This window comes from Gavia stellata, chromosome 16 (assembly GCF_030936135.1).
Source record: "Gavia stellata isolate bGavSte3 chromosome 16, bGavSte3.hap2, whole genome shotgun sequence".
NCBI lineage: Eukaryota > Metazoa > Chordata > Aves > Gaviiformes > Gaviidae > Gavia > Gavia stellata.
In genome coordinates, this window is record NC_082609.1 from 19,688,158 (window position 1) to 19,715,658 (window position 27,501).

General features: G+C 42.4%; 2 protein-coding genes across 2 annotated transcripts in view; one reads left to right on the forward strand and one right to left on the reverse strand.

Moving 5' to 3' along the window:
* CTNNA1 (catenin alpha 1) overlaps window positions 1–27,501 on the forward strand; it is a 121,371-nt gene that overhangs the window by 55,223 nt on the left and 38,647 nt on the right. The window contains exons 8-9 of the mRNA XM_059825178.1: window positions 17,277–17,357; window positions 18,185–18,337. Coding sequence (XP_059681161.1) covers window positions 17,277–17,357; window positions 18,185–18,337 — 234 coding nt within the window. The remainder of the gene's footprint in view (window positions 1–17,276; window positions 17,358–18,184; window positions 18,338–27,501) is intronic.
* LRRTM2 (leucine rich repeat transmembrane neuronal 2) lies at window positions 6,775–8,668 on the reverse strand. The gene is made up of 2 exons (XM_009814598.2): window positions 8,665–8,668; window positions 6,775–8,321 (listed from the first exon to the last, which is right to left on the reverse strand). Exons 1-2 carry the CDS (start codon window positions 8,666–8,668, stop codon window positions 6,775–6,777), a joined length of 1,551 nt encoding a protein of 516 aa, XP_009812900.1.

Sequence of the window (27,501 nt, forward strand, 5' to 3'; positions counted from 1 at the left end):
ATGCCCTTGGTAGCCCAACCTGAATCACAGAAATAAACATGAAATTTTGTTAATGAGGCAATTGTCATTTTTTTGTTTCATAGAATAGTTTGGGTTGGAAGGGACCTTTAAAGCTCATTTAGTCCAACGCCCCTGCTGTGAGCAGGGATGTCTTCAACTAGATCAGGTTGCTCAGAGCCCTGTCCAACCTGACCTTGAATGTTCCAGGGATGGGGCAACTACCACCTCTCTGGGTAACCTGTGCCAGTGTTTCACCACCCTCATCATAAAGAATTTCTTCCAAAATAAATCCCAGAGCATGTGGTTCCTGATGTCAAATACGACAGACAGAGCTTTAATTCATTATAGTACAATTGTTTTCCTAGTATCTTTGCGGTAATGAAATTGTTGATTAGGTAACGATGATTTTGTAAAGGTTTTTTCTTTAAGAACAGGTTACAGTAAATATTAACATTAGGGTTTTCTGGTGGATGAACACTTGCACTGAATCCTGTCCCTTAGCCTGTACACTCACCGGAGGAGGGAGTTGGCACTTTCCCAGAAGTGCTGCAATTTTCACTTCATTTGTGCAGTCCTCTCCGGTCAGATTCTTGAATCTCAATTTTTTTTTTGCAGTTGTCTTAACGCAGCCTACATTAAAAGTAAGTTGCTAGTGGTGTTGACACTTCCTTGTTACTAATTGGATTTAAAGGTTTTGCATCGTATATTCAGAATGCTGTTTTTTCTCTTATGTATCTTACCTTTGCTTGTGAAAACAAGTGGGTTTGCATTTGATTTTATCTTAAAATTAGTCTCTTTGAGAGTTTAAGAAAATAGATTTATCATGTGCTGCTTTGAAGTATTAGAAGGATTTGAGAGGCAGTTAGCCAACTGACATTTAAAACCCTTGAGAACTTGTTCCAGCCAAACCTTCTGCAAAAAAGTAAATGCAGCTAAGGCTTAGTTACTAAAACGATTTCAGCTGGCAGTTCAGTGCATGTAATCATCTTGGAACATCCTGAAACTTGTTCTTTTGTTCAGCTGTTGTATCAAGGCTTTTGGGTTTGTGTCCATGAACTTGTCACTTCTCTAAATCAGAAATCTTTCTTGTATTATTGAAGCACCGTGATTTTGAACGTTACGTTAATTACAGTACACCGTATAAAAAACACTTCTTGTACAGGGAATGTATTTCTGACACTTTCTAGATGGCTGCAGTTCGGAGCTAAAGTGACATCTTGCTAGTTTGACGTCTCTAAATGATACGCATTGATTGTCCTTGCTAAATTCTTGGCGAGGTGGTCCTTTTGGAAACGCCACGCTCCTGGCTGGCACTGTGACCACAGCGTGGTCTACCAGGCAACCAAGGGGAACACCCGGGGTTAGAGCCAGGGCTCAGCAGCCCTGCGGGCAGCCTCTGCCGGGCCGTGCCGAGGCTCACGCCAACACGCTGGAGAGGATGCTACTGCCTGTGCTGTTTCTGATGCAGGTACTGACAGGGGTTCAGTCTCAAGGGCTGAGAGTTTGCCTTTGATTTGGTTTTCACTCTCATCTTAATTATTGATACAAACAATTTTTGCTAGTCAAGAGACATCTTGTTTGAGAAAAACCCATACAGACTGGCTCATTTATTGTAGTAAAACAGAAAGTGCTGTATTTGATATGATTATGGCAAACAGACTGGCCCAAACCTGACTTGTCTGCTTTGGATAGTGCCGATGCGCTCTTAAACTGCAGAGGATGTAGCCTGGTCTTTACGTATTGTGAAAGTGAGCTTTTGACACCTCTGTTGGAAAAGGGAGGAAGAAAGAGGCAAATTCAGTTTTACAGTATACACAATTTTAATAACAAAATTTTTCTGTACACTGCACTTTGTTTTACTCCATTACTTACAACCCCTCCCACCAGAAAGTGGCTCTTTAAACATAATTTAAATACAACGCATCTAAGACTCCTTTTTAATCTCTGGTTGCTAAGCTGGTAGAATAGTTCACTCACTCATGTTTTCATGATGGTAAAAAGAAAAATGGGGTGGGTTTTGTTTGGTTCTTTTTTTATAAAGGAGTGGTTGAAGGATAGCAGGGGCAGCTTTTCATTGCTTAGACCAGAGGTGCACAAGCTGCATGGTGTTTTGCCCTTAGCGCAAGTTTTGCCCTGTCTGAGGCTTGATAATATCCATCAAAGCTTCTGTTACCTTTGCCTAGATACCTCTCAAAAGGTTTTTATACAAGATGTGAAATGCTGAGTTTCCAGATGACTCTGAAATGATCTTTAAGCATCCTGCTAGCGTGATGCCGTAAAAAACCTAGCCTGGCACCGGTTCTAGCGTACAGGGCTCTCTGCAATGGAGAAAGGCATGGGGAGGGAGGAGCTGCTGCTGTGCAACTGCCTCTGACTTTTGTTTCCTTGCTTGTTCCTTTCTTTGGGGGCAGGGGGGGTGTGTGTGATACTGTACCCTTCTCTGAACTTTTAATTTTTATGGAAAACTTCATGAGAAAGATGAACTTCATAGGTCTGAACAGATGGATTTTGATAGCTACGCAGATCACAATTAAATCCTTTTCATTAAAGTAGTACAGAAATGAACCTAGACACATTAAAAAAAAAAGTGCAGCTTTCTGGTTTAAAGCCACTGGATATTTCTGATTTTACATGTTAGCAGTAGGCCACTGTCTTCTAAGGAGGGTAATGGGACGTAAGCTCAGATGCTGAGGTTTGCATGCAGGCTAGGCTTATTGCTGAAAAATCAGATAATTTCTGCTTGGGGGAAAACAAACAAAACCAAACATTGATACAGCGGCATTAATTATGTTTCCATCTGATAGGAAATGGGAGCTCTGTGCAGAGGAACACTTCAGCCAGAGACTAAACGCTAACCCGTTTTACTCTTTATCGAGTAATTTTTAGTTGTGTGCATTTAAACGATGATCTAATGCAGAGCGACTAATGAGAGGGGAACTGAAAGCATTAATTCAGGCCTGTTCCAGTGTGATGACTCAAAAATTGAACCTGTGCTGACTAGGTTTGCATTTCAGTGACGTGGGGGTAGGGAGGAGGAAAAGCTGGCTGGAGATCAGTGAGGCTGGAGGAGACCTTTGGATGGGACGAGGATCTCAAGAGCAGTAGAAGAAATTCTCATTTCCAGAAGGCTCTGAACAGTTGCATGAGGCTGTGCCTAGAGGTGGTGAAGCACCTGTAATGCCATTTAGTATCTGTAGAAACTGAGGCTGTGCAGCAGAGATGATATTTGGGGAGAGCAAGTTGACAACCTCTTGTCATCAGCCAGTGCTCGTGCTGCAGTATGATGAATTTAAACCAAATCATTGTGGTTCTTGTTCCATAAACAAAATAAATCAGAGACTGCTGAGTAATGCAATTATTATAATACCCTTCTTGCCTGGAAAAGTCACAAACAACTGAGAATGGAAGACAGTAACTTTTTTTAAAGAAACAATAAATAAAATAAAAATTAACAGCCTCTGGTCGTGTCCTTGTATAGAGCGATGGCTTTGCCTGCTGTTTGCTGTCCCTCCTAAGGGAATTCAAGTTGACTTCACTGCTAGTGTTTGACATTCTGTGAGTTTTATGATACCTGTTACCTTAAGTATAACGTTTGTGGAATTGCTTTGCTTACGCCTGGAACCTGGCAACAAATGGTTTTGGAAATGGCAGACATAAACCACGTTATTTGGGAGCTTGGCTGTGTGTTAGCGTGTAGGACAGAGCCTAACATGGCACCATTCAATTTTACTTTGACTCTGTGTCTGCTGGCCTCCTGCTTTGCTGTCCGCAAGCCAAGGCAGCGCTGCAGGACCGGTGGAAACTGGGGATACTGGTGGGGGAGAGAAGTTGGGCGCCTGGGTGTATTTGCTTTGAAAGACACTGCAACAGTGCTTTAATGCTTGGAAAATTGGTATGAGTGGCTGGGGTGGAGAAGAGGATTAAATCCAGCATTGCTGGAACATTTGCCTTTACTTTTCTTGGGCATAATTACAAGCTAATAAAGGAGGAGTGGGCTTCTGCGCAGAGCTGGGGTGTTGGGAAGGCACGTCCTCGGGAGGAACCTCAGCACTTCAGTCAAGCGGCCACTTCTCATTACTGTGTGGAAGACTGACATGGTGCCTTTTGAACTGTCTTGCAGCAAGGGTTTCTGCTGGCTGTAGAGGAGAGGTGGAATTCCTTCTTGCCAACGCAGCTGAGGACACCAGAGTTTCAGTACTGACATCTGATGATGATAGTGTAGCAAGATTATTTGGCTGCCAGGATAATTAATGAGTTCAGTTATAACTTTGTCTCTGCTGGTCCCCTACAGCTGTACATGAGAATCATTCCCAAAAGTGTCTGCCTTCCAGTTCCCCCCGATGCAGACCATCGTGTTAGTTAACACAAGCTAAGGGAGGTGCCCCGGCAAGGGCAGGTTGCTGCTGAGACAGTGATGCACACTCACCTGCCCAGAGTGGAGCAAAAGCGTGGACGTAAGGGAAGAGCTATGAGCGTTTACTCGTGGTAAGGAATGAAGCACATCTTTCTACAAGCAGCTAAATACCCATGGATACCAATACGTTTTTCTATTTATCAGCTTAGGTCTGGCCTTCTGGCTCATGCGGGATTTAATCACATAGAATATCTGCTCTTTGTCCACCTGCCCTGCAGGATTTACTGTATTCAGTTAAAAGCAGTAGTTGATTTCCTAGAATAGGTGTAAATCGGCTCATCGTAGTATAAGCAGTTAGGAGGGTTCAAAGGTATCTCTATGGAAAACCATTAGGCTTCACTGAATCTCTTCCATTAAAGTACAGAGTCACAGGAAGTAAACAAAATACTTCTTTTAGAATAAGGGCACTGTATGTAAAAGTAGAATGATGCAAATTAATATCTTCAAAACCAGTAATTGAAAAATCTTTATGTAAAATCTTAACAGAAGATACACTTATCTTGCTGTAATTGTCTTGGACGAATTCATTTCACAATAAAACATCAAACTGTTGTATAATTGCACCCTAAATACCTCACTAAGTGGTAATACAGCTATATAAAAGCAGAGTGAAATAGCAAACAGATTTTTATGCAGTGATTTTTCTGTTTAAAAAGTTTGCGGAATAGTTTAGTACAACACAATTAGCATACTGTAATTACTGATTTGTTCAAGGTATGTCAACACTGAGGAATTTCTTTTCATCGGTGTGTGCTGGTAATTGTTTAACACTGCAGCATTGGACACAACACATTTTTTAGTTATACATACATGTATATATATATAAAAAATTTTCCCTCACTCTGGTCCTTTTAGCTTTGGTTAGAACGTTTACAATATTTGAGCAGTTGACTTAAAAATAATGTAATCCTTTGCAGACCCCCCCTCCCACCCCCCCGCCCCCGTGGCATCCAAGTACCACCATCGCTGCATAGATCTGCAAATATTTACATATAATTTCATAATATAGTATAAATAGCAATATGGTACTTCTGGCTAAAGAAATCAAATTACTCCTTAATGAGGTGCATGTGTGTATATATTTATATATGATTTTTAAATGGCATACTAGTTTAGATTCTGTCCCGTATCAAGTAAGGAACGAAACGTTTTTTTAGTGAACTATTCTATAAACTAATTATATTTTCCTAACTTATCAGAAGGTACTTTTTAAACTGGTAATTACCTTGACTTTTGGAAGAGGAGGACAAGTGAGAGCTTATATTACAGGGGCCGATTCTGTCTCCAGAGAAACCAGTGGAGTTAGTGCATGAAAATAGCTTCCAGGCGAGAGGAAGCCTCAGCTGGGGGGGCAGCGGGGGGACAAAGAGATGCTTTTTCCTTCTTCCCTCTTCTCCTTAACCTCGCGGTTGATATTTACTTTTAATTAAGAAAAACTTGCATTAAGGGTATTTACACATGAAAAGGTGTTGAAATGCCATTTGTTCCTAGTCTGAATTCATGAAAAGCATCATCAAGTCAAACCAAGAGAGCTGATAAGAATGAATGCACTTAATATTTAGCATCGATCCCGTCATACTGAGCTTTCCCAAATAAGCTACGCTGCCTACTTTGTTAAGCGCCTGGAGAGTCGTCCTGCTGATTTGTGATCGTCCTGCTAATTTGTGCCCGTGTGAACTGCTCCTTTCTGCATCTGTTGTGAGCTTTAGCAAGGTTCATTTAAGCAAGCCAAACTATGAATGCAGGTAGGAAAACTGTATTTAAAATAAATTCACCGGTGCCCAATGCACTTAAATCCCCACCTGGACCTTCGTTGCCTTTTTTGTTGTTTCCCCTCCCCTTTTCCACTGGAGTGAAATTATCAGAGGAGGAAAATCGCCTTTAAAGCGAACAGAGCCAGCTGGAGTCTTTGGGATCCTACAGCTGCAGTGGAACAAATGGAGCGTATGTCCCCCCGCAGATCTCTGTACAGATACCCAGTATCCTTCCCCTCGGACTGGTTTTCATTAGAAAAAGTAGAATATGGAGACTTGGGTATAAATGTTTACACACAGTCATATAATTACATAACATGAAACATTTTACATAGTTTGAGGTGAGCATCTTTTTAGACTTTTAAACATTAGGAGTGCAAGTTTAATGTAATCATTGCTTCTTTAACACTGAAAATATTATGGATTTATTTTTTAAAAAACTTAAAAATAAAAAATACTGCACCACTCCATAAACAATGTTTCCATTAAGTAGCTTGGAAAATTAGGCTTTATGTCAACATTTGTAAAAATTAGAATCTGATGTAGGTCCCCTACAATTTTAAAATAGGTTACTTATCTGACTTAATTTTTGATGGCATGTGGGTATTATACTTCACATTCTTTATACGGCAGCTGCTGACACTTGCACTGTCCGTAGCCATTAATGATGATGAAGGGTCCTTCGTGGGTGGGTTCGTATTCATTATAGGGTCCTTGGTCTGACATATTTGCCATATGCAGCCGTGTTTGGGATCGGAGCTGCCTGTGGTTTTGAATCATTGAGCACTGCCTAATTCTTCTTAATGTGGGAGGGCAGCACTTCCTGGAGATGAACACTATAAAAATGATAAAAAAGAAAGAAAACAATAAAGCCATTGTTCCTGTAATTACCCTCTGAGTGAAGATGGCATTGTTTGGCTCGGGGAAATGTTCTTCGGTGGTAACGACCATGCCTGCCGTAGTTGGAATCTCTTTGTCTCCCATATGGAAATGAGAAGAGCTTATTCTTTTCGTGTACTCGGTAGTCGGAACGGCGTACGTCGTAGCCACGGGCGTGACAACAGTCGATAAATTCCAGCAAAGCTGAAAACCATACACTGCGTCCAGAATATCCTCTCCCTGGGTGTGGTCAGGGCTGTGGCAGAGGATGGAGTGCTCCCACCGACCTTGGAAGCCACTCAACCATGTGGCCAAGGCGCAGATCTTTGAGCTGCATTCCCACAGATTGCCGGAGAGGCCCACGGTGGTGAGGGATGTCAGCGAACTTAGGATCTTGGAATCCAGAGTGGTGAGCTTGTTGTTATCCATTAGGAGGGTTTTAAGGTTAGGCATAGTTTCAAAGACGGTTAGGTCGATGGCTTTGATTTCGTTTCCAGTCAAATCGAGCTTTTCTAAGGTGCCCCAGGTCCACTCCATCCCACATGTCAAGTTGCTGATTTTGTTCCACTGCAAGAAGAGCGTGTGCAGGCTGCTCAGCCGGAGGAAGTGAGCAAAATTAATCTTTGTCAGCTGGTTGTGCTCTAGGTGAAGCTCCCTCAGCTTGATTAATCCCGCAAATCCGTTGCGAGCCAAACTTCGCAAGCGGTTTGTGCTCAAATCCAGGAACTCCAGGCTACGACAGTCCCAGAACAGGCGGACCGGGATGGTCCGCAGGGAGTTGGAACGCAAGTGCAAGGTCTGTAGCTTGCGAAGGCCGTAGAAGAGCTCGGGGTGCAGAGAGGATAACTGATTAAAAGAGAGGTCCAAATTCTGCAGGTTAAGCAGCTGGCTAAAAGTTGTGTTTGGCAAATGAAAGATTTTGTTGGAACTTAAGACTAATTCCTTAAGTTTATACAGTCCTTGAAAAGAATCTTCTCTGACTGTTGCAATTTGATTATGATCTAAGTGAAGCCAAGTAAGTTGACTGAAGCTTGCAAATTGATCCCTTTCAAGTTCAGAAATATAATTGTGCCTCAGTGACAAACCTAGCGAGCCCTTTTCAGTGGTGTTTGGCACTGAGTGAAACCCCTGAGAGTCACAGTAAAAGAGCAGCTTCTCACAGCGACATTTTGGTGGACAAGCCATGCCCAAGGCAGGCAGCATTTTTAAAACCATACTCATTGCATATAGTGCTGCCAGCATACGAGCCCCTAATGGCCACTTGAAATGTAAGCCTGCAGAATATAATTTAGGAAAACAACAAGATAGGATAGCCTTATCAGTATACTTTGAACATCACGATGGAAGATTTCACTGCAGATAACATTGCCATGCATTTCCGACAAGCTAATTCTAAATGCAAGAATTAAATGCAACTTACTACGAAACACAGAATACTTGGATATTACACTTAGGACGAGTCTTTATCTCTATTACGGAGGATTACAGCGTCACAATCGGAAAACATTTTTTTTTCATAAGGTTCAGTGCAGAAAAATTTGCTTTAGCACCTAACTCCTCCTTTAAAGCATAGCCGGTCATTCATTACACAAGGTATATAGAAACGCAGGAACTTACCCATTCTTTTGAGTACATTGGAGGTTGCATTCAGTCGTAGTTTTAGACTCAACGTGGTGAGTCTGTAAAAGGCTCTAATGTAAGATAGCCTTTGAATAATTTACTGGGTTTAGTGTCCTTTGATATTAGTGCAAAACTGAATCCACGATGCTCTCTTGGAGTATTCCCTTTGAAATCACTGGCTTGATCTCCTCTGACAGGTCTGCAATTTTTAAATCAACGCTTAATACAAGTTTTCATCCTCTGTGGCTGCTCAGCTGTTTAATTGAAGCTCACGTTTTCTTTTTCCGCAGCTGTGGCTTCCTTTAGTCCTAACTTGTTGATGGCAGATGGGTGGCTTATTGCTGAGAGAAGCTCCTGTAGTAGCATGAGTGCATTTACTGAAAAGCTTTTCAGGGAAGCGGTACAAGAATGGATTTGCTTATGCGCTGCGACCACACAGGGCTGTATATAGGCTGACGTCACCTGGTGACGTTCCTTTTGTTTGGGTTTTCCAGAAGCTTTGCTGTTTTAAAGCATTGTGGTGCATACTGTGATCGTGTTAAAGACCGCTGATAGAGGAGGGGGAAAAAAATCAACGGTAGGAGTCCTTCGTCCCCACGATAGAAGGAATAGGAAAGACTTGCACCACCCCGCTCCCCCCCTCCTACATCTGTGCTGGCTGTATTCAGCTGGCGTTAAAAGCGGCGCAGAGCTGCGGTTGGAAGTGCCTTAATGCTAGCTGCTGCCTCTTTTCTGTTAAATATCGCTGCATAAAAGGAACTTTTAGATGCAAAGTATGCACAGTTTGAACAGAGGATGCTGGTTAGCACCAGCTTTTCGCGGAGGTGAGAGGGATTTGGCAGCTTAAAGCTGCGCGTAACAACTGTGTGCGACTGTGGTCCCCGCAAAAGTGGTAAAGGGAGAGAACAGTCATTTAGATGAAGGTGGTGTGTCAGAAAGTACAGCACACAGCCCGGGAGCAAAGGACAGGAGCGAACGTTTCAAGCGATGAGAAATTTCTGGAAAAAGCAAGGCTTGCGTTAGGGCACAGGAAAAATTTAATTGGAATCCAGCTTGACAGTGTGCAGTTATGAAACTAGAAAAATCTATTTTTTCCCCCCGAACGGTGGCTTTTGTACTTGCTTTTTCCCCGGGATTGGAGTGCAGGAGAAGAAGTCATGGGGTTGGCATTTACCGTCGGGGCTCAGAGCAGTTTGAGGGCTTCCTTGCGGTCACCGATTACATTCTGGTGTCATAAGCCCCCCGTGAAAGGGGGGACATGACTTCCATTAGCATCTCGCTGTGGGGTAAGTCCGTAACAGTTATCCCCTGTGTTTTAGAGCTGCAGAAATTTGCATTTGCAGAAACGGTGACCCTGCAAAGCTGTCTGTGCTGTTACAGCCGAGCCGGACTCTGGCCGGAGCGTGCACGCACAGCGTGGAGGAGGCGAGTGTGCTGTCATGGCTGCTTGCTTTAAAAGTTCAGTGCCCTTTAATCTGGAGCAATCTCTCCTCCGGGACAGCTGGTACTGAAAGGTAAATGAACAGGCTTGATTTAAATTTTTTTTTTTTAGGGTTTTAGGATTTTTGCGTGCATCTGCAGGAGAACCTTCGGAGCAGCTGCTCTGGCCTTGACTCGATGCGGATGAGGCAGGGCGGTGTTAGCTTCCCGCTCCAAGCAACTTGGATAAACTTTTTTATTTTCACCTTGAGATATAAAGCAATAATGTAGTGGAAGACACTTGTAAACGTTTGCTCTGTAGTGGCGAGGTATCACTGAAGACCTCAAGATGTGGGATGAGTTGAGAATAACAAACTTCCCACGCTGATGGAGGAAGATGATGAATTGCATCAAAAGAAGATTTTAAAATAAAATGGCCGTTTACCTTTGTTATTAAGCTTTGGTTCCTTAGAGGTACTTATTTCAACTAAGATTTGCTGTTTTCTGCCTGCTTCTCCTTTTGCTGTCCTGTGGCATAATTGTAATACTGACTGCGGTACTTCTTTCTATGGTGGGCTGTCCTGTCCAGAGCAGACTGAAGGGAAGTGCTAAGTGGAAAGTAAAGGGGTGGAGAAGGTGAAATCTTTAAAAACAAACGAAAAGAAAACCTCAAACCCACCCAAAAAACCAAAGCAAAACCAAAAAATCCCCACCCCTAATCCATCAGGAAAGTAACTATCTTTAATGATAAAGCAAATTAGGAAATGCTAGATAAATTTCTTAAATTGCTCTCCCGCAGTAAATATTTTCACATTGGCTCTAGAGTGAAAGAAATACATGCAGAGAAATTACATAAACCTATTTAAAGAGTTTCTTCACATTTAATGTTCGCTGAACGAAAAGTACAGAAGCTGAAATCCAGCCTTGGCTGTCAGTTGCCAGCTGTCTGATGGAACTGCCGCACGCAAGTACCTGTGGTTGCGCTTCCCATAGCAGCTCATCTGGTGCAAAATCCTGATTTGAAGTGTTGCTTTGAATTTTAATAACATTTAAATACAATAACATAGCATTTAAAAACAGCGTACCAAAGGGTGTAATTAATAAAAAGCCAATGGCTGTGAGGTCAATTGTTACTCGTCTCCTGTGCTACCTCTTTTCGCTATTACCAGGAGGCTGAATTTAGGTATCTTTTGGAAACGTTTTGCTTTTTGCATCAGTATCGGTTGGTAGGTTCCTCCCACATTAAGATTGTGTAATTTGGCACAGAGTTAAGAGTTAATGTTCAAACACGGTAAGTTGCTTCCTTTATAAAGCTCTCCATTCTTTTGGCCCGTAACCAAACAAGGGCTATTTAGCACCTTGCCAGCAAGTTTCCTGTTTGGGAAACTGTTAACACAAACTTTATGGGCGCTTTTCTTAGCGAAACATGTTCTTCTGTGCACTCGTCGTGAAATAACAGATATTACCAAAAATGCGCATCTGATTCTCTTAAGTCTGGAACTCTGCGGTAATATTCACGCTGTTCCTTGGGAGCTGCCTGGGGTGTCGAGGTGTAATAGGCTGGGAATAAACCCCAGCTACCCGCAAAACTCACACGGTTGCATTTCTCCCGAGGCTGAAAGATCCCTTGCATGCTGTGGAAAACCACGTGGGAGTGCCATCTGGGGACTTCTGCCAGAAAGGGCGCCTCTAAGTAGTGGCCCAAATCATCACGTGCAATATGGAGAAGGAAAATGGCACGTCCGCCTCAGGAATAAGCTTGCTAGGACCAAATAGCCCTTTCGGGGGGCTTGTCCCTTACCCCGCTCTTCGAGCGGCAGCAGAACTGGTTTTCCCGCTAAATGCAAGCGCTGGAGAAGTAGAATTGCACCCCGAGGCTAGCGTTGTCATTTAGTTAGGCTGACATCTTGTGGAAGCCTTCCTAGTGTATTAAGAACAACAAATAAGCTAATTTTACTTGATGTGGATGTGGGCTGCATGACTTTCTTGTGCTGTGGGCTTGGAGGATGGCAAGCCCTGGAGTTGCAGGTGAGGCTGGGGCACCCGGGATTTGCAGCCGCGTGTGTGGCACCATGTGAACAGACAGCTCACCCTTCCATCTGAAGAAATTATTGCTTTATTTTTTGCTGGACGTTAAGCGCGTCGGGGATCACGGGAGTATTTGCTGCTTTTTTTTTACTAGAAGATGGCCTTTGTGCTGTGTCAGTAAGCCCGTGAGGTGAAGGAGATGAGCACAGACCTGTGGCTGTAGCATTGCCGTGCACGTACTGTCACTCGGATGCACCACCGTGGAGCTGGGTTAGCCGCGAGCCTCGAGAAGCAGACGCACGAGGAAAAGGCATGTCCAAGGTGATGCGTCATCAACAGACGTGTCCAGCTCTTCAGGCTAGCTGCAGGGCTCCTTCGGGCAAGGGCGGTGGGAGGGATGGGACAGGGCACCATAGATCGGGTGTCATTGTCTTCCTGGGAGCAAAGGACACGCGTGTGCTGTGGCGTAGCATGGTGACTGTCACCTCCCTGTCCAGCAGCTCTCTGCACCTGGCACTGGTTGTACCTTTTAATTCCTCTTTGTACGAGGATGAGTGCAGGAGCAAGCCTTCCCCTCTCCGTGGGCAGGGCGAGCTGCACGGGAGGGGGAGCGCAGGCATCTTTATTCTGATTCAGGTTCTTGCTGAATTCTAGACGATGCCATGCAGCCCCCGGGCTTTGGTGAGCTATGGGCTCGCCATGGGAGACTCCTTCCTGCAACAAACCAGTGTATAGTCCTGCTTCCTCAACCATCAGACCTCAGATATGAAAACACGGCTGAAATTCATGTGTGTCATACTTCGCTGCTTACTCTTCCTGGCCTTGACTCAACACTATTATATCTGGAATTTGTTTGCAGCCCTTGTATCATGGTAATAGAGGGCTATGGATGGTTATCCTTTGTAGACATGTAATTAGGCTAGGTGTCAAGGCAAAAATGAAGCATGTGACAAACTGAATCTGAGCACTGAAATCTCCTGCCTCCCCATAAAGCACCTCTCAGCAGTGGCGTCCTGACGTACAACTGCCTTTGCCACTGCCTGCCTGGAGGAAGGTATGCCAAACGCTCATTTTTCACTTATTAAATCACCATCGTTAACCACGATGCTGCCTGTTGTACAAACAGCTCAGAAGACAATTCACAAGTTATCTGAAGCAGAAACCTCTCTGCAAACCATCTTTTTTAGATAATTGCCTGCTGGGCGGCAGGCAGGGCAGTGGTGGCTCTCGGTCACACAGCAGTGGCGCATCTGGCTCACATCTGGGTGCTGATTTGGGGAGGTGGGATGCTGGGCTCTGCCGGGGTGGCTGTGCTGTGAGGGCTGGGGCTGGGCAGGAGGCACTATTTCTCTTGATAGCTCTGTGGTCTTAGCTTAACTTAAACTGACCATGAACCATTGAGATAAACACTGAAAGTTTTTGCTATTTAGCTATAAAAACATGGCTTTCTGAGTAACTCACTGTAATACGTGCACTACTGATCCTGGTGGCTTTAAGACAGCATTCGTACACCGCCACCACCGTGCTCTGTTACCTTCATAAATCAGTTGGGGTTAGATTTTAACACCAGTAGCTGTAGGAAAAATTTGGTTCCCTTTTTTTTTCTTTTCTTTGGTTTGTTTTCATTCAGATGGCAGGCCTACAAAGGGAATGCTTTGTGACAGAGATGATGATTCCACTTGCCTCCCCGTATACAAATCCCCTTTCTTTGCTTTAAGTGATTAAAAACAAACCCTAGTGGGGATAGCCGTGTGAGCTGGAACAGCGAGGATGCCACAGTGACTTGCTTGTATTGCTCTCCAAGCAGGGTAGCGATGACGGTGGAAGAGCAGAGATTACGGAGGGTGGGGGGGGAAACGAGCAATTTTTAACACCAATTCTAGCCTCTTTGATAAAGATCTGATTTAATTTAAAGTATATTTGCACTGTGGCTAAATTTATTATCCATGATACTGGACAGAGCTGTGGTATCATATTGCAAAATGACTGACACGGTCAACATGACCCTGTTAAATCTACTGAATCTATTAGCTGCTTACTGTACAACCGACTGCAGAGCTTGTGATTCCCTCAGCAGAGTTTTGTGCTGAATATCTAACAATCTTATTAGGAGTCTGAATATTCAGGTTTCACTATTGTGAGTCCTTCTAATCCCGTGCCTAAGAGAAGCTGATAGCTGGGATGTGTTGTGCTGACGGGTCATTTGTTGGCTCCTCAGTGAAAGTTTGGACTAGAAACAAGGACTGACTTTATTATTTTTTTTTTTTTTAATAGTAAGGGTAATCGGTTGCTGGAACATATTACCCAGAGGTGGTAAACTGTCACTTGGAACCTTTAAAACACAATTTATTACTTCAGACAGAGAGAGAAACTAGCTCATATAGGACTTGTTGAGCTGTAGTGTGGAACCGATAGGTAAAATTTGTGGGGTTGGGCGGGTGGGAGCCTGGACAAAGTGACTGTTGTGGTCGAGGATGATCTTCATTGTTGTTACGTGCCCTGGAGGGTTCGTGCAGCCGCAGGCTGTATGGCTCTTTGCGTGCTCCAGCGGCCGCTGTCCCACTAGCTGCCTCCACTTCAGGGCGTAATTAGTCCCACAGTTAGTGTTTTATGTTTCATTTTATGCAAAAAAGGTCAAGAAACTTCAGATGGGCAAAACTTGACATCCTTGTCTGCGGGCCAGGACCTTGGTTAGAATCAGCTGTGATGATTTAAGATATTAGTGACAAACAGGGTCTCTGTAGCCACAGAGGTGTGGACATCCATCGTGTTTGTCCCGTTCTGCCCCGCTCCACCAGCCCTCACGAAGGAGCCGGCATAGTAGCTTTATGTGCTAAATATTAAATCACTGCAGCTAAATTAGCAGGGCCTTTTATGTTGCAACCTTCAGAAGGAAATTCTGTTAATACTTTTGACGAGCTCCTGTACTAAAATTTCTGAATGCCAACAAGGTGGAAATAAACTGGAGCTGCCTTGCTAAAATCTAATGGGTTTAGATTATTCAGCTCTTTCTGTGCGAGTACGTGGTGTGGCTTAATAGGAGCAGATCAACAGCATGAGATCGGTGCTGCTTAGGCTCTAATGTATGCATTGCGTGCTTTTCAGGGCATTTTACATAGGACTGCTGTGGTCTGGTCTCATGAACTGAATGTCCATTAGTGGAAGCCATCTCTTGCCTTCCCTCTCATCCGAAAGGCATCTGGTCCTCGTGCGCCGAGGCTGTTCTGGGCTGTGAAGCCAGGGACAGCAAAGTGGAAGCGATGGGCGGGCTCGCTTCAAAAGCGTGCTCCTGCTTCGCGTTAAAATGGTAATGTAGGGGCACCCAGGGAGAAGTAAAATGGCACTTCTTGGAATAGCTGAACGTTTGGCTTTCTACATAATTGATGAATATATATCTTAGATCTAAAGATGTTACTGGAAAAAAACCTCACATGTGTACAGAGGAGTGCCGTGGGTTCAGTAAAATGGTCACGTTGCAATAGGTAAACTGGTGTGAAAGCGTCAGAAAACACGAGCAGCTGCAATTGCAGGTTCATGTCTCGGAGCAGGCTTTTAGTTCGTGCAGTGCCAGTTGGCAGGTTTCAGACTTTCGGGTGAATCGCCCGCTGCCCGCCTCGGGGTGCAGGCAGCACCCACCGCCACCAGCACGCTCGGAGCTGCGGCTTGGGGCAAAGCGATCGTGTTCAATGCAAGCTGAACGGGGACTTTCTAGCCTAACTGCATTTTGGTTTTCGTGTCTGCCACACATGGGAACAACAAGCTAGCTGTTCAGTAAATAAGTAGCATCGATCTTTGCTTTATTTGGAGGCTTCAGCCTTGATTTTTTGAATGTGGGGTGAAGAACGGGCCAGCGTCAGGTCTGCTGAAGGCTGTGGCATAGTCAGAACGAGCTCCTGTTTTTAATTTGAGTCACTTTTCAGTTACCTTTTGTGATGAGAATCAAATTACTTGATCAAGGAGGTGACAAATCTTCAATAATTCATTAAACTATAATGACTTTACAACATCCTAGTTTTTCCCTCCTTGATTTTGTTTAGTTTTTATTTCTGCTGTAGAATGGAGTCCGCATTTTAGATTCAAGGCGGCCCATCCAGGTATTTCAAACCAGCCTGTCACCTGGAGAACTGATAGCTGGCATACCCTCACTTTAGTGCTGCTAAATGGTTTTTCTTCTCAACAGGATAATTATATTGATCGTGGCTTAGAACTTCAGAAATTGGATTGTGGTTGCACAAAGTGTGTTTCAAAACTCTAATATAAGCTATATTATACAGGAAAAAACTCCCAGCAAAGCCGGACCACCACCATTGTTCTATCTAACGCTCCCAATTTGATACAAATCAGGATATTTTCGACCCAGCGTCTGCTTAAAAAGAGAGAAGCTGCCACTGCTTCTTGGCCCCTTGCCCCTTCTTAAACAACAGGGCTAATGCGAAACTTGCTGTACCAAACCTTGGCAAAATCCAGCTCTCGGTGGGTGGGCCTGGGTACGTTCTTGAAACGTTGGATTTCATCCCCGACAAATGTTTTGTAAGGATTTTACCTTTAAGATAATTGGTTTTTTGGCTTTCTACTGCCTGCTCAAGAGGAGTCTTCTGTGATAGTCGGCTGTGAAGGTGTGTAAGGGAGCATTGTTGTATCGGATGCGCAGCCCTGTGGACTGCTTGCACGGTGCTCGTAGGTTGAAGGCAGCGTGCGAAATATTTGTGCGTGATCCAGTGGCCTTGGGCGATCTCGACAGCTGAGGCTGTGGAAGACGGAGGGGTTGAAGCAGGGCAGTTCTGGGCTGGATGCAGTGCCAGCCGTGGGGTGGTTGGCAGAGCTGGCAGAAAAGAAAAATCTAAATCTCGGAGGTTTAATATGGTCTCCAGCTGATTAGGAGGAAAAAGGCGTCTAGATTTATGAAACCATCCTTTTCTTCTGAAAGAAAGCTGAAGAGTGTTAAAGGTAAAATCTGAAGATGTCAGATGTTACCGGACTGCCCAAACCAGCCAGGAAGAGAGTGGGTTTTACCAGGGAGGTGGAGACTTTAAATTTAGCCTGCCTAATCACTTGAAGGAAAAAAAAAAAGGAAGAAGCTGACAGTGTACTTGAAATTAATAATACTGCTTTTACTTTGAGATCCTGAATACCTGTTTACTTCTTTGTCTCTTGTTTTTCAGGCTGGACGCAAAGAAAGAAGCGATGCACTGAACTCTGCGATTGATAAAATGACCAAAAAGACCAGAGACTTGCGTAGACAGGTAATTTATATATTAAGTTGATAGTTATTGCGACAAATGAGTGCGTTTCTGCGTGTTTGCCCTCTTGGAAAAATGTTATCTGTTGAATTGTTTCTAGTGGGCAGTGGGCTTGCCTGCTTGCATTTAGTGAATTAAAAGCTAGAAGCTTCCAGTGCCTGGTTCACAGGGAAGCATGGGGTGGAAGTGTAATCCCCTGTTAACTGTGTAATAAAGGTGTTGGATTCTTCATCATCCTCGTGGCAAGAGAGATTTTAAAAAAAACCCGAAACAACGAACTCCCGTTTTATGGATTTTGAATATAATCAGGTATGTTTTATAACTCTGATGGTATTCATCTCAGAGAGCCTATTTTCTTTGAGGACTGTTTTTATGTACCAACAATCTTTTGTCTGTTTGGTTTTTAAAGCAATGTATTCCCCTTTTCAAATAAATGTGAATATGGATCAAGTTTGTTGAAAAACGTTTTTATTCTAGTAGAAAAATAAAAAAGTTAAATCAGCATGTTGTTTAATCAGCTGAGGGAAAGCGGCAAGTTTACTCATACAAAACCAACATGAGCTGCTAAATCAATATTTGTGGTCAAACTGGGGCTTATTTGCCACTTATTTGTGGCAAACTTGCACTTGTATAACTAATCCATTTTATTTTTAAGGAGATTTCATTTAAACTGAAGCAAAAAGTGTATAGACAAGACTTAGTGCCTCGGTCACACAAAGGAAAAAGGATCAATGACAAAAGAACTTTAAGCTTTACGTATTAATACAGTAAAAGGAAAACAGCAGTGGAACACTACGGAAAAATAACTCTTTCTTTTATTTTTATTTTAGCTCCGCAAAGCTGTTATGGACCATGTATCAGACTCGTTTCTGGAAACAAATGTTCCACTTTTGGTATTGATTGAAGCTGCCAAGAATGGGAACGAAAAAGAAGTTAAAGAATATGCCCAGGTTTTCCGTGAGCATGCCAACAAATTGATTGAGGTAAGATGGTACAAATTAAAATTAAATTATCACTAGTTAACTTAAGGCAAGGCTAGGCAAAACACATTTTTCAATTCTGTGGAAACAAATAGCAAATTCTGTAATAAATTTGCTTTTAAAATTTTATTTTAATGAATTTAAATACAGTTTAATATTCAAATAATTAAAAATGTAAGCTTATCAAAAAGCAGCAGCTATTCTTACATAGCCCGTGTAGTTTCAAATATTATACAATGTAAGTATATTATGCTGTTACCTTTAGTTGATGTGTTAATTGGAGATGGTGATACAGAGTAAGGGCCACTATGGCATGACTGTCCTGCTGTACAATTTGACCCATTGCTTGAAGCCTGGAGGGGGGTTTTTTTTCGGTAAAAAAACAGTGAATGTAAACAGGTCTTTTATGTGAAGACTTTTAGAATGAAAATTTGCTTGTGCGTGTGTAAAGAGCAAACAAAGGACAAACAAAAAAATTGCAATAACAACAAAACTTATCCCTACCACCTTTTTTCTAATAAAAACCCAAAGGCTCTCAAACTGATGTTACTGAAGACTAAAGGTAATCTGTGGGAAGATCAACTTCAATGGGACCGACCTGTCTTAACTGAAATGCATTAAAGGTCATTAGTCTGCTATTAAAGTAATAGTTTTCCAACTGGTAGTGCGTTTACAAAGAGCAACAGAAGTTCGTACCCTCTATTCATGGATACAGCTCCGTAACCTCATCCTCTTGCCATTGTTTTCACATGAGAGTTTTGTGCCTGTTGATGCTAAATGGCAAGGAACAAACATCTGTAGGTATTGTTGAAGAAACATGCCACTGGGAATAAACTTCAAAAGCTCCTCCTGTGCACTTCAGTATGCTTTGAGGCATCAGCTGGCTCATGTGCTCAAGCTCAGCGGTGGCCTGGGAACAGTCAGATACTGGTTAACGTATTTTTATTCCCTTAGTATCCCTGTGTTTGATAATTGAGTCCATGTGTCTCCTAGGCTCGTTGGGAATACTTTCACACAACTTGACAGATTTAAATTACTCAAGAATAAAACATCAGTAAAAGCAGTTTCTGACTCTTGCTCAATATATTTTTCTCACTTTTTTTAAAGCCTTAGGGGCTCTGAGTGCGGTGAGCAACTGCCCCATAGTCTGGGGTGCGTCAAGTTAGTCCAGCTCTTCAGAGTTGCTGCCTAGGCAATGAAAATCTTTAATTCTTCGAAGGTATCCGTTCTTTACTTTTGGCCTGCTGCGTTTCAGTGTAAATGCCATCTTCATACAGTTTCAAAGTTATTTCATTCTAAATTTTAAGTACCTAACATTGTTTGACAAAACAGCAGGCGGAAGACAGTGCTGCTGTGCCCTGCCTTGGCAGCAGGGTACGGCCATGCCGTGTGCAGTGGTGGGAACACTTTGAAGTGGGTTTTGTCTAAAGCCTCCCTTCTTTGTGTTGCAAGCCTAGTTTATCTAGAAAATTATTTTTTAGGGCTTGATTACAGGAGAAATTGACTGGCCTAACGATAGCAGTGCCTATTCTGCCACAGTTCTGCCACCTCTTCAGTGGATGCGTGGTGTCCACGCGCGGAGTTTATGGGCATAATTACAAAGGAGTAATCGCGCTGCTCCGTCTGCGAGCTTCTCTCCTGCCCTTGCTAGGTGAGCCCTTACTCCCTGCTCCTTCAGAATACGTGTGCTGTCTGAAAAGCAATGGGTGACTGTCCTCACTGGCATGTAAGAGCGGTTTTTACTGACCTTACTTTGTGCAAAATGCCAAGCTGCAAATGAGTTTTACAGAATCTCTATTCAGCCAAATGGTCTGTCTTTCAAGAAAGACTATTCCCTTGAAAGTATGCATTAAACAATATTTCTGACTGGCATCAAAAGGTTCTGCTAAAATGATATGCTGCTGCAACAACTTTTTGAAGGCTTGCTTATTGCTTTTGCTGTCTAAAATGTAACTGTAGCTATAGAGTAGCATGATCTAGATGGCTTATAAACCTCTTCCATGAATGTAGATAGATTAATATATACGCTTAGCTTCGACAGAAGGGGAATAGTACTCCTGCAGAGCCCTTGTCTTGAGGGGATAGAGAGCCACTGCGGAGTCATATGCGATGTCAAATTTACTGTGAAGGAAGACAGGTCGGGGGGGTTGCACTTACGGTGTCTCGGTGTGTCTCTGCCAGAATGGAGAAGGATGTTTGCAAGTTCCCATATGATTCTGCTCTTGGGCAGAGAACTCGACTGCAGGTATCCGGAGAAATAATAAAAGCTTGTGTAAGAGCAGAACAGAAGATGTTCCACTTGGTGAGATGAGAAGTGATTGCTTCCACCTGTTTTCAGTGGAAGATAAGTGTGCTGGGGAGTTTATTGTAACTACCCGCAGAAATGCTGCTGAGTGACTCAAGACATGAAATGTGACAAAACAGCTGCAGCGCAGAATGGAGCTGTGTTGTGTATCACACTGTGATTGACAGGCTCCTCTGTTTTAGATGTAGAAGAGAACGTGTCCTTTCCTTTAATGCTAAGCGATGGGAAGAGACCTACATAAGCGACTTGCTGCGCACTAGGTAACTCGACAGATCGCCATCTGAATTAGTGAGAAGTTTTACACCTTGGATTTAGTACCCCTTTGTCCTGTGACCAGGAGGAGACAGTGCTGCTCTCCTGGTGAACCAACCACTAGAGGGGACTGGGATATATATATATATATTTTTTTGACACTAAACCATTGCAGGTATTGGCTAGATGGGAGGAGCGGCAGTGCTTGTTCTGTCCTGGGTTAGCATGGGGAGTTCTTGCTCCTGCAGTGCAGAGGGGTTTACGGGCCCTCCAAGCAGTGGAAAAGAGATGCAAGCACATGATTTGGGTAATTTTATTTTGAAACGTTCCCTTCTTGGCAGCAGAGCACTGTCTGCTTTGTGGTTCCTAAAATCCAGGAGGCCAAATTTGACCAAAAAGGTGCAATAACCACAAAAATCTGATTTGCCTGCTGGGTCTGTATCTTCTAGAAAAGCCATACCAAAGCCGTGTCCCAAAGGGCTTCCATCTAACTTGTTTCTCACGTAGTAAAATACTAAGCCCCTTATCCTGCCTTTTGAAAACTGAGTAACAGTAAAATAGTGAAATGAGACTTGTCTCAGTTGAATAATAGGTTTCAAAGGTAGCTTTCAAAATTGCTCTGTACTAACAGTCCATTAACTAGCTAGCACTCTGCCTGGATTTTGTTAAAGGAGTTTAATTCAGGAATTGAGAAGCCAATTTAAATGCAGCACACAAGAATAACAGAAGAAACAGCATTTCAGGAACCAGGGTAAGAAAAAGTTGAATTCACTTGTGAACCATGAAAGTCTTCCTAATTTACAGATTGTAAAGTACTTACTTGCGTTCCAATGGTTTTTACCGTGCTGGGTAAAGCAGCATCGGCTCTCCAACCTGTAACTTTGCTCTTGAGGAAAGACAGCTTGGCATTGGCATCCTTCAATTTAGGGTTCCTCCCTAGAAGAAACTAGGCTGTCCTGCAACTCGGTTCTCATTTTTAATGATGTCACTTAGCACCACGCTGACTTTTTGTTCGGCCCAGTCTTTGAAGTGTGCTGGTGCACAAGTCGCCTTTGTACCGCTCCCTGGAGTCACTGCAGTGATGCTTCTGGCTATTCTCTGAAAGGTGAAAAAGCCATAAATGTTAAGAAGAAACTTTTGCTACATTATTGAATGCTTTAGAAAAATAAAAATTAGGTTGTCAATTTGTCACTGTTTTATACTGTGTAGTTTCAATGGAAAAGTTTTTCAGACCTTAAGAAGTTGGTAGTTAAAAGGTAGATGAGGACAGAGTCCAGGTTGAAATCTTCCAGTAGCTGTTCGCTTGCTGAAGAATATTTTGGGAAGGGAGAGTGTGTAATTCCTTAAAAGCAGCGAATAATTTTATCTTATTCTGGAACCCAGTACCCCTGTGTCAAATGTTTTTCTCAAGTTTTATTTTTAAGTTGCTTTCTCAGAGAAACTTTGGTAAGACCAGGGAGGCGAAAGCTTTCAATGATATTTCATAAGCATCAGGTTTTTTCCAGTTGCTTTAATTTATCTGAAAAGACTGCTTTGTGCCTTTTTTTAATGCACTGGGTTGTATCTTGCATATGGAGAGATGATTTTCTCATCTTCAGTGAAAACCCATGAACAGATGCAGACTGCAAATTTATTTGCTTGGAAAGAATCACATTTGGGCACTTGCAACTCCATAAGCTATCCGTAGCCTCTCGCGCTGACATTTTCCCCTTCTGTTGCCCTCACTGTCTGGCCCGATGTCCTAGACTAATTCTTCAGACCTCAGTCTAAAAACACCACTCTCCAAAAGCCCGAAGCCTTGCACACTTGCAACATTTTTACTGCAATTTATCCTGATCTGCCCGTACTTGCAGCATATATATTCTTCAGAGTCTGACAGCTGCAGGTTTTTCCACATGTGAAAGCCTTTTAAAAAATCTGAAGTGGGTAAAACATAGCTTGGGTTTAAAATAATAGCTAGCTTTTGGACTTCAGACACAGCAAAGGTTGTGAAAAACTGAGGCTTGCCTATCCTCTGTTTGTGAGATACAGCTTACCCGGGCGTAGCTAGTTACCTTTGTGATAAAGGTATGTGTGCGCTTAGTGTTCGTGCATCTTATACGTTTATTAAAAATGAAGCATGGAATGAAAGTATCCAGCAGATCTAGAAATAAATCCGGTCTCACAAGATTATCCTTTGTGTCTATTAGCCACCTGATTTCCAAAGTTTATACAACATTTATAAAACTAGCATCTTTGGAGGTGGGAGTAGACTGGCTTTGCTCATTCTTTAAATATTCCTTCTTCATGCTTGCCATCAAAGGTATCAGTACTGAAAGACAGAGATGATGTATCTTGGGTGAAAAGTCCAAACAAGCATAGCACTCGACACCCAAATGTTGACTTGGAATGTTTTTCTGAATCTTTGGGTATATTAATCTCTCAAACCTCGGCATTTTACAGACTAGGGTCATTATCAGTCGTTAGGGTGGTATCTGACCACCTATTTTTCCTGTTCAGTAAGCTTATTTACAGGGGGAAAAAAAAATCTGCAAACTCAAGGTTGTCTTTTACTTGATTTTTAAGGTAATTGTGTATTATAAGGGAAATGTCCTTGCGCTATGGTCTGGAGAAGAGAGGCAGGGTTAGTCCAACTTGAGACTAATTTCCCATTTTAAGATAGAGAGCAAAATGTCTCTTCCAAGGAACAAGCACGTTTTCTGTAATTTGTCTACAGATAACCTTGGCAGCAATTTAAAACAAATGTCTTCAGTAAATGACCAGTATAACTCTAATGTGCCCTCTAAAGTCTGACACTCTTCAAGAAACGATGCACTTTCCTTGTAAGTTCACTTTATTAGTCAACTAATTCATAAATAAATTAAATTCTGCTCATAGAACATGCTTTCCTTACATTCATAATCAGTAAAGTAGGAAAGCCTCAGCAGAAAAAAAGTTCTTCCATTTTCCAACAAAACTGGATATACAAATTTAATACATCATACATAAGTAAAGGCAAGTGACCTTTTAATTGGATAACTTTTGTTCCTGTAAGGTTTTTTTGGAGGCCAATCTTCTAATGCTACACCAAATTATGTATGAAAGGGTCTGTAGAATGCTGGTAGAGATTAAAAATCATGTTGGAAGAGGAATAAGAGACTTCAGGATAATCTTTCTATCCAGATTTCATTGTAAGCACACATGGGACAAGCAAGGTAATCAGTAATCTGACAGTGAAACTGATGGGAGAGATGAAGTGATTGAAGATGAATTTGAACCCTCACGTATCTGGACAGCGATCGGTGTGATCGGAGACATTCTTCTGTTTGAAAATCACCCTGGTTAGCTGCTGCTACATGGAGGGAAGGCATTTCTGCCATAGCTTTTCCATAGGGGCAGTCATTATGTTGGATGATTGTTGAGAGTGTGGGGCTTGGGCTTTAAACACTTGGGCCAGGGGAGATGTGAAGGGTGTAGAAGTTGGTGGTGAATGAGTTTAGGGTTTGGAAAACATGTGTGCCATGAACTGTGTCCTTTTACACCACTAGAAACAGCCTTGTATTTACTTTGTTCCTTTTTCCTTTGAGATGATGTCTTCAGAGGCAGGTAGAAAGCAATAGAGTCCTGGGCTATTTTATTTTCCAGATATTTAAGTCTTAATTCCAATAGCATTTTTAAGTAGCTTTTTAGGTACAGCTTTTATAGATGTGGCATAAATGTTTTAATTCTTGATATATAACTAAAAGCCTCGATGCATGTCTGGATTTTCGTCATCTTAATCATTAGCAATATTGGAATATTAGTCACGTAGTGTCATCAAGGAGTTGCCTGAAGTCTGTGTAGAGCTCATTCCTCTTACTATTTTGTCGCCTTCTTCAAGAGCATAATGTACTTATAATTACCATTAAACTTGGCATGAACAGTTGTCCAAATCACCAAAAACTGGTTTAAACAGCTAATGATAGGCACCAGGTTGGAAGCCTTTAGTAAGATCGTAATGCAACATGCTGTCAGGGATAAGCAAAATGAGGTCGCAAAGAATTATGATTTCTGCTTTGATAAACAGAGAGGCTTTTTTGGATAAGGATAATTATTCAGGTACTGTCCAAATACCACTAGTAGAAATGCGTTTATTATGTTAAGAAAACCATTTGTGTTGCTAAGAAGCATCTAAGGTGAGGATTCACTTTGAAAGTTTTAGCTTAAGATCAGATCTGCATTACATACCAGCGGTGTGATTTCTGTCATGGTAGCTCAGATCGACTTGTGTAACTAATGTGTTTTGTGCTTATAACAACATTTTATCGCTTTAGCTTGTTTGTCTGAGGAAGGAATAGTTCCCGTGCCAATAGTTACATCTGCTGCTACAGCTGCATCTACGAGGGGCACGGTGCCCACGTAGCACACTGGTATTCCTTTACCAGTTCTGCTCTCTGTCAAGCCTGTAGAAAGGACAATCTACCAGTCTGGAAATAAAGGTATTCCTGTACTGCTAGCACTTTACTACTGTGGATATGTTTTATGCTATAGATGTATTAGTTCCCTTCAAACACCTCTTCCCCCTCTTTGAATGAGAAACTTTCCGGTTGGCAAGCGAGAGAAGTGCTCTCCCTTCTGCGCTTGCTGCTCAGTAAAAGGAACCTAGTTCGGTTTGCCATGATGCACAAACTCTGGGTTTGCCCAACTGTGTGAAAAATTTCCCTTCTTTATGAAACCCTGACAACACATGGGGTTGCACTCTCTCGGAGAAAGACATTTCCTCCGGGTATGGAAGGAGCTCACCAGCGTTGAGCAGAGCTTTCCTGGGACAGCTATACCTCGAATGGCACCAGGTAGCTGGAGAGGCGGTTGGAGACAGCTCCTTTAGGTTGAGAGCCAAATGCAAAGCTGTATTCTTTAACTAGATTTTTAGACACACAGGCACAACTTACAAGGTGCAAGTTTTGAGATGTGATCCCAACAGAAAGGTGGTTACCCATGAAAATATTAAGCAATTGACTCAATATTACAGAGAGCAGAAAGTACACAATATATTGTCTCTGATCCCCTTCCTCTTTCATCAGTTGCCAGCCTGTTGAAATAAAAAAAAACCCTGAAACTCCCATTTCTCATTGTCTAAAACTTTTGAATCAAAAGTGAAAACATTTGGCTTGCTAGTTTTGTTCCATCTAGCTGCAATTTCCCCTCCATGTGTTTATGACCAGACTTGAAATTAAAATTGCTCTCATCTTCTGCATGAGGTTGCAGAGCTCTGGAAATAGCAGTTGTCTCCGTTTCAGTCCATGCTTCCCCTCAGTGCTTTACGTCTGGAGTTATTCTGTGTGCGGCTTGTTTTATTTCAAGACTTACTATTCTAAGTTAACACATTGGGATTCTGTTGCCCACAACAAGCTCTTGCAAGGTACCTTCTGCGGAGCTGCAGCCACTTGCAACTACTTAAGTCGTATAAAATCACAGAGTAGTTGACAGCATGACTCCCGGTAATTTGCTCCAGAGTCCCTATGGACTTGAAGCAAAGTCCTCCTGCCGTCCCTACATGCATTAAAAAAGTGAAATTATTTTGCGTAATTCATAATTGCCTATGCCTCTGCAAAACTAGTGAGTTTATAGGATTACAGCTGTAATGCAGACTTCTCCCTCATGCAGTACCTGTTAGGACTGGACGTTAGAATGCTCACATTTGTCTTGAATATTGTAGTGTATGCGTGAATTAATAAATGTATGGACCTATTGAATAATGAAAGCCTTTTTTTAAGAGGGATGGAAATTACATAATTGACACATCTCTTCTGAGAGTCATCAGTTGCCACTTAGTCTTGCCAGAACAGTTGTTCTGCAGATAAATTAATTTTGTGGGCTTTGACCATTATGAAGTGAATCTGGACTGTTTTCTTAATATGGGGGAGGAAGAAATTAGATGTGCTGTTATTGAATTTTGTGAGAATATCAGATACGCTTTCCTATAGCAGGTCCTCAAGAGGAAAATGCTGAATTGGCTGCCTGTCCATTTTTTATTTAAAATGGGCAATTTTAAGCTGCTTAAAAGTGGTAATTTGCATTCCCAGAGAAATTATAAAATAAAAAAATAGAACAAGAAGCTGAAATTTTGACGTTTAATCAGAAATTAAAATGCCAGGAAGACCTTTGAAAAGCTTTGTTCCATGCTGTTTAAATTCCCAAATTTTCTGTGGATAAAGGAGTATGTGTTTGTTATTTTTGCGTAGGGGTTTGTGAGCATCAGTTGTCAGAGGATACCAAAAAGTTGAGTTTTTCAATAGGAAGACTGTCTGAAAGCTCTTATTTCTGCAATGCTATTTTTACAACTGCAGTTGCAAATGAGAGTAGTCAGACTCTTAGAATTCAATTAGTGTACGTTTGTCTCCTGCATAGCGATATCTAATCCTTATTTATAACAATGCTGTGTGGCAGAGACAGCTCTGACAGTTTTAAATTATGCAATAAAAAACACATTACAGAGCCTTCTTTGGATTACCCCACTGCTGGATGGTTGCATCCAGCACCCGTTTAGGAGGGCTTTGTGTATTTGACGTTCTGAAGAAGCTGTCCTAAAAACATGATCTGTAAACGGGTAGGAAAAACTTGGTGCTGCTTCTCTGAAATCAGTCTAGGT